Below are 6,823 nucleotides of genomic sequence, written 5' to 3' on the forward strand. Positions count from 1 at the left end.
GTGTGTGTGTGTGTGTGTGTGTGTGTGTGTGTGTGTGTGTGTGTGTGTGTGTGTGTGTGTGTGTGTGTGTGTGTGTGTGTGTGTGTGTGTGTGTGTGTGTGTGTGTGTGTGTGTGTGTGTGTGAGAGAGAGAGAGAGAGAGTGTGTGAGAGTGAGTGAGTGAGTGAACGTCTTCTGGGTTCTAGAGCAGACCAGTCTTGAGGTCTACATCAGATCTACGGTAAGAAGAGCGCCCCAGCAGCAGGTCCTTCTCATGGATCAAGCTGTCCAACAGGTCCTCCTGTCTGTAGTTGTGGTAGACCTTCAGGAAGGCCATCACTGCTATCCCCAACCAGGTGAGCCAGGCAGCCCACAGGCCAAACTGCAAAGATCCAGGAAAGAGCAGGTCAGCCTTTTGTCGTCATACAATCGGAAATCTCTACCTATCAATAGACCTGGGGAATTCTAAATGCCAGGTAGTTGCGGCGCTAACAAACCTATGCACTACTGCTTTAAAAACCAGTCATGTCACCAAATCAAATATGAAGACATTAGATTGGGAATTATAGACATCTCCCAGCAGACCGGGAAATGAGGATTAAAAAGCTAATTATCACACACCACCAGAGAGCAGTCCGTCAGAATGCTCTGAGGCAGTCAGTGCTAAAATGGATGGCCGCAAGGAGGGGGAGTGCTGAGCCAGTGGTTCCCAAACTGGGGGTCGGGAGTCGGGACCACAGGGCGGTCCCCAAATTATTTTGGGGGGTCCCCAGATGATTATCTATATGTACAACGTTGTTTTCTCACTCAACAGTAAACAAAGCAACATACAGTATGAGAGTATAAGATTATCCATTCTGCACATTTCTAAAGTTACAATTGAATGACCTTTAAGACTTTTTAGTACCAAATTGGCCATATTGTCAAATATTTACGTACCGGTAAGAAAGAGGGAAACATGAAAATAGCCGATCTAGAAGCTCACAATGCCTCGCGGATATTTTCACAATGTTTATCTGTGGAACTGACTCAACTGAGCCAAACTAAATGTAATGTTAATTTAACTCATCAAAGGGTGTATAAATGGGAGGCCTGGGGCGCTGGCGTATCGGTCCAGGCACCTAAGTAGCCTGACAGCATGTCAAGGCACGTTCGAGTCCCACTCTCAATGGTCTCTCTCCCCATGTCTCTCTGCCTATTTCCTGTCAGTCTTCACTTATAATATTAAATAAAGTCAGAAAGCCAAAGAAAAATCTTCAAAAAAAGAAAAGTGTATAATTTGACCCATAATTAACACTCAGTATTTTACTGTGTACAGACGTACGGCATACTATAGCGCGCCGTTTTTCATAATTTTTGAGGATTTGAAAAAAATGACGAAATGACAAAAACGATGGGTTATAGCCCATGTTTTTTGAAATTTTGAAAAAAAAAGTTAGCCTCGTTTCTCATCATTTTGGACCATGGGCTATAGCCCATATCGTACGGCATACTATAGCGCGCCGTTTTTCATCATTTTTGAGGATTTGAAAAAAATGAAAAAATGACAAAAACGATGGGTTATAGCCCATGTTTTTTGAAATTTTGGAAAAAAAGTTATCCTCGTTTCTCATCATTTTGACCATGGGCTATAGCCCATATCGTACGGCATACTATGGCACGCCGTTTTTCATCATTTTTGAGGATTTGAAAAAAATGAAAAAAACGATGGGTTATAGCCCATGTTTTTTGAAAATTTGAAAAAAAAAGTTAGCCTCGTTTCTCATAATTTTGGACCATGGGCTATAGCCCATATCGTACGGCATACTATGGCACGCCGTTTTTCATCATTTTTGAGGATTTGAAAAAAATGAAAAAATGAAAAAAACGATGGGTTATAGCCCATGTTTTTTGAAATTTTGAAAAAAAAAGTTAGCCTCGTTTCTCATCATTTTGGACCGTGGGCTATAGCCCATATCGTACGTACACATAGGATTTAGTATTTTATCTCTGTAATCAGAGTTTTTGTGTCCTGTATAAATCTACACAACTATAGTCTCACCTGAGCTATAGCAAACTGGTCATAGAAGGCAGAGTTGTTCAATCCCAGCTCCAGATCGGTGTCCTGAAGGTCCTCACAACTATCAAACGAAAGACGGGAGTTTAGGAGGAAGTCCAAAAACAAATTTGATTGATTGATTGAAGTGCTTCCCTCCCACCTGCTGGGCATACTGCCACCCTCTGTGATGGCATCACACCACAGGTTGAAGCCCACACTGATGATGGTGCTGGACAGGAAGACAGTGACGACCACCAGAGAGCTGATGACCAGGTTCAGGAAGGCATTGAAGACGGAGCTGGATGTGTGCAGAATCAAATACAAGTACCACAACACAACATTAACATCTAGTATGGGGGGGGGGGGGGGGACAGCGTGACAATGTTGAATAGTGTTTAATGTAATAATGTTGTACATCATATCTGATTAAAAACTAAATAATAATAATAATAATAATAATAATATGATAGGCCTATATATGCTGCCGCCTATTTAAGTGCACAAAAGAATGGTCCTGCCTGTCCTTGGTGCACAACAATTACACAACATTAACATAGTCTGATGTCAGTGAAAGCCAAAAGCGTCATTGAAGATCAAAACCAATAGCCGTATAGATGTGAATGTGATTGCTCCGCTGTTAATATAGGGAGCAAATTAAATTGTCTCCCCCAGCTGGTGTGGGCGATATCGATTATATGAATGATGCATATTTATGATCTAGCTTTTCCAGTTGAAAAGGCCTGGTACAGGCTATGTGAAAAATGGCTAATACAACACAGAATTTAATTCCGTCAGAACACGAACAGTGCGTTGCAACATAGGGTGGGGGGTGGATGGACATAAAATATAGCATCGCACGCCTTAGCTCTGGACTGGTCCATAGCCATAGCCTTATACTGCTCTTGCTCCCGTTCCATCTAAATGCAATGGACCAGAGCTACGCACGCCTAAATACATTCGCCCGAGTGCAGCCTATCAAATAATCAAACACCCTGACAGTGTCGTGGAACAACCACAAGTGAATGGTCACTCACTCGTCGTGTCCTTTGCATAGAAAGAACAACAGTCTCCACGCCTGCACTGCGGACAGGATAAGAGATGCTATCCCGACAAAAGTGATGAAACTGCAGGAGGACTCGGGTCCCCACTCCTCCACGATGAACCGCTGCTTCGACACAGTGATGTTCTCATTCTGCCACATGCCACGAGTGAAGAGCAAGCATTTACCACCAAAGTCCTCTGTATTTTCGGATAGAGGCACTACGGCAATGAAGCCAAACACAAAGGCTAAAAAATAAAGAATACATTGCGCAAATATTAAATTATCGAGGGCCATTTTTCTTTGTCGTTCTTCTGCGTCCCGAAGCATCAGCGGCTGCGCAGTGGGAACCCCACGGAGCAGGAGCGTAGGCGCACTGGCGCAGCATCCGATGAGCTCTGCTTTAAATTAATTATATTTACCTTTATCAACATCCTGAATATAAACATTTACCTTTGATTATGTTCACATCTGTATAGTAGCCTATGTTATTCTGAATCTGAACTAGCCAGCCACAACTGAAAGCTCAACTATTAATCATTTTGATAATTGCAAAAATAAAAAGATATAGCCTATTTCAGATAAGATGCCTTAGCAGTGCACACAGCAGAGGGGGCAGCCCCGGCCCCCTTGTTATGTATATTAAATATAGACTTATATGCTCGAATATGTAGCCTATAGTTGTTGCGTGTGGCCATGACATCAATCCCCTCTGTCTCTCCTCCCCACTCAGACTGACACAGACACACCCAGGCTGGCACACCTGCAGCAGATTCCCCAATTGTCCTCTGCTGCGGTCAGACTTCTGCTATAAAAGCCAGCCAGCTCAGTGTCAAGGCAGACAGTAGACCCAGGTATGGGAAGCCGTTTAGGCCATACATTTATAGTCAACTCGCACATACATGTATACTTCTCTTGCACATACATATATATTGGTACTTCACTTGCACAGACATGCATATCTCACATACACATACATGCATACTTCACTTGCACTTACATACATTTAGGTACTTAACTTGCACATACACATACTTCACTTGTACATACATACATACATACTGCATTCGCACATATATAAATACTTCACTTGCACATACATACATACTTCACTTGTACATACATACATACTTCATTCACACATATATAAATACTTCATTCGCACATACATACATACATACATACTTCATTTGCACATACATAGATACTTCACTTGCACATACATACATACTTCACTTGCACATACATACATACTTCACTTGCACATACATACTTCACTTGTACATACATACATACATACTGCATTCGCACATATATAAATACTTCACTTGCACATACATACTTCATTCACACATATATAAATACTTCATTCGCACGTGTGTGTGTGCGTGTGTGTGTGTGTGTGTGTGTGTGTGTGTGTGTGTGTGTGTGTGTGTGCGTGTGCGTGTGTGTGTGCGTGCGTGTGTGTGTGTGTGTGTGTGTGTGTGTGTGTGTGTGTGTGTGTGTGTGTGTGTGTGTGTTGTGTGTGTGTGTGTGTGTGTGTGTGTGTGAGAGTATGAATGTATATGCACAAAAGTATGTATATAACAGGCAATTCCTGGAACAGGAAGCTCGCAAGATGGTCACATAATTCGCCAGGACACCATTTTTGCCATAACAAATGAATTTCAAATGAAAAGCTAATGGAAATGCAACAGTCAGGAACAGGCCTGTAATTGCTGAGTGCTGAACTGGAGGTAGTGCAAAAATTAAGACTGTCCAAATTTTGAAAAATAAAAGTTATCCTCGTTTCTCATAATTTATGAGAAACGCCCATAGCCCATATCGTACGGTATACTATAGCGCGCCGTTTTTCATCATTTTTGAGGATTTGAAAAAAATGACGAAATGACAAAAACGATGGGTTATAGCCCATGTTTTTGAAATTTTGAAAAAAAAAGTTAGCCTCGTTTCTCATCATTTTGGACAATGGGCTATAGCCCATATCGTACGGCATACTATAGCGCGCCGTTTTTCATCATTTTTGACGATTTGAAAAAAATGACGAAATGACAAAAACGATGGGTTATAGCCCATGTTTTTTGAAATTTTGAAAAAAAAGTTAGCCTCGTTTCTCATCATTTTGGACCATGGGCTATAGCCCATATCGTACGGCATACTATAGCGCGCCGTTTTTCATCATTTTTGAGGATTTGAAAAAAATGACGAAATGACAAAAACGATGGGTTATAGCCCATGTTTTTTGAAATGTTGAAAAAAAAAGTTAGCCTCGTTTCTCATCATTTTGGACCATGGGCTATAGCCCATATCGTACGGCATACTATAGCGCGCCGTTTTTCATCATTTTTGAGGATTTGAAAAAAATGACGAAATGACAAAAACGATGGGTTATAGCCCATGTTTTTTGAAATTTTGAAAAAAAAAGTTAGCCTCGTTTCTCATCATTTTGGACCATGGGCTATAGCCCATATCGTACGGCATACTATAGCGCGCCGTTTTTCATCATTTTTGAGGATTTGAAAAAAATGACGAAATGACAAAAACGATGGGTTATAGCCCATGTTTTTTAAATTAAAAAAAAGAAAGTTAGCCTTGTTTCTCATCATTTTGGACCATGGGCTATAGCCCATATCGTACGGCATACTATAGCGTTCCGTTTTTCATCATTTTTGAGGATTTGAAAAAAATGACGAAATGACAAAAACGATGGGTTATAGCCCATGTTTTTGAAATTTTGAAAAAAATAGTTAGCCTCGTTTCTCATAATTTTGGACCATGGGCTATAGCCCATATCGTACGGCATACTATAGGGCGCCGTTTTTCATCATTTTTGAGGATTTAAAAAAAAATACGAAATTACAAAAACGATGGGTTATAGCCCATGTTTTTTGAAATTTTGAAAAAAAAAGTTAGCCTCGTTTCTCATAATTTTGGACCATGGGCTATAGCCCATATCGTACGGCATACTATAGGGCGCCGTTTTTCATCATTTTTGAGGATTTAAAAAAAAATACGAAATTACAAAAACGATGGGTTATAGCCCATGTTTTTTTAAATTAAAAAAAAAAAAGTTAGCCTTGTTTCTCATCATTTTGGACCATGGGCTATAGCCCATATCGTACGGCATACTATAGCGCGCCGTTTTTCATCATTTTTGACGATTTGAAAAAAATGACGAAATGACAAAAACGATGGGTTATAGCCCATGTTTTTGAAATTTTGAAAAAAATTGTTAGCCTCGTTTCTCATAATTTTGGACCATGGGCTATAGCCCATATCGTACGGCATACTATAGCGCGCCGTTTTTCATCATTTTTGAGGATTTGAAAAAAATGACGAAATGACAAAAACGATGGGTTATAGCCCATGTTTATTGAAATGTTGAAAAAAAAAGTTAGCCTCGTTTCTCATCATTTTGGACCATGGGCTATAGCCCATATCGTACGGCATACTATAGCGTGCCGTTTTTCATCATTTTTGAGGATTTGAAAAAAATGACGAAATGACAAAAACGATGGGTTATAGCCCATGTTTTTGAAATTTTGAAAAAAAAAGTTAGCCTCGTTTCTCATCATTTTGGACCATGGGCTATAGCCCATATCGTACGGCATACTATAGCGCGCCGTTTTTCATCATTTTTGAGCATTTGAAAAAAATGACAAAATGACAAAAACGATGGGTTATAGCCCATGTTTTTTGAAATTTTGAAAAAAAAAGTTAGCCTCGTTTCTCATCATTTTGGACCATGGGCTATAGCCCATATCGTAC

General features: G+C 40.3%; 1 protein-coding gene across 1 annotated transcript; it reads right to left on the reverse strand.

The window, feature by feature from the left end:
- Positions 1–150: 150 nt before the first annotated feature.
- LOC308329084 (transmembrane protein 179-like) lies at positions 151–3,361 on the reverse strand. The gene is made up of 4 exons (XM_080783286.1): positions 3,051–3,361; positions 2,177–2,314; positions 2,020–2,098; positions 151–360 (listed from the first exon to the last, which is right to left on the reverse strand). Exons 1-4 carry the CDS (start codon positions 3,350–3,352, stop codon positions 181–183), a joined length of 699 nt encoding a protein of 232 aa, XP_080639412.1. The 5' UTR covers positions 3,353–3,361; the 3' UTR covers positions 151–180.
- Positions 3,362–6,823: the final 3,462 nt, after the last annotated feature.

This window comes from Protomyctophum bolini (genome assembly GCF_963924005.1).
Source record: "Protomyctophum bolini genome assembly, chromosome: 15".
NCBI classification, from domain to species: domain Eukaryota; kingdom Metazoa; phylum Chordata; class Actinopteri; order Myctophiformes; family Myctophidae; genus Protomyctophum; species Protomyctophum bolini.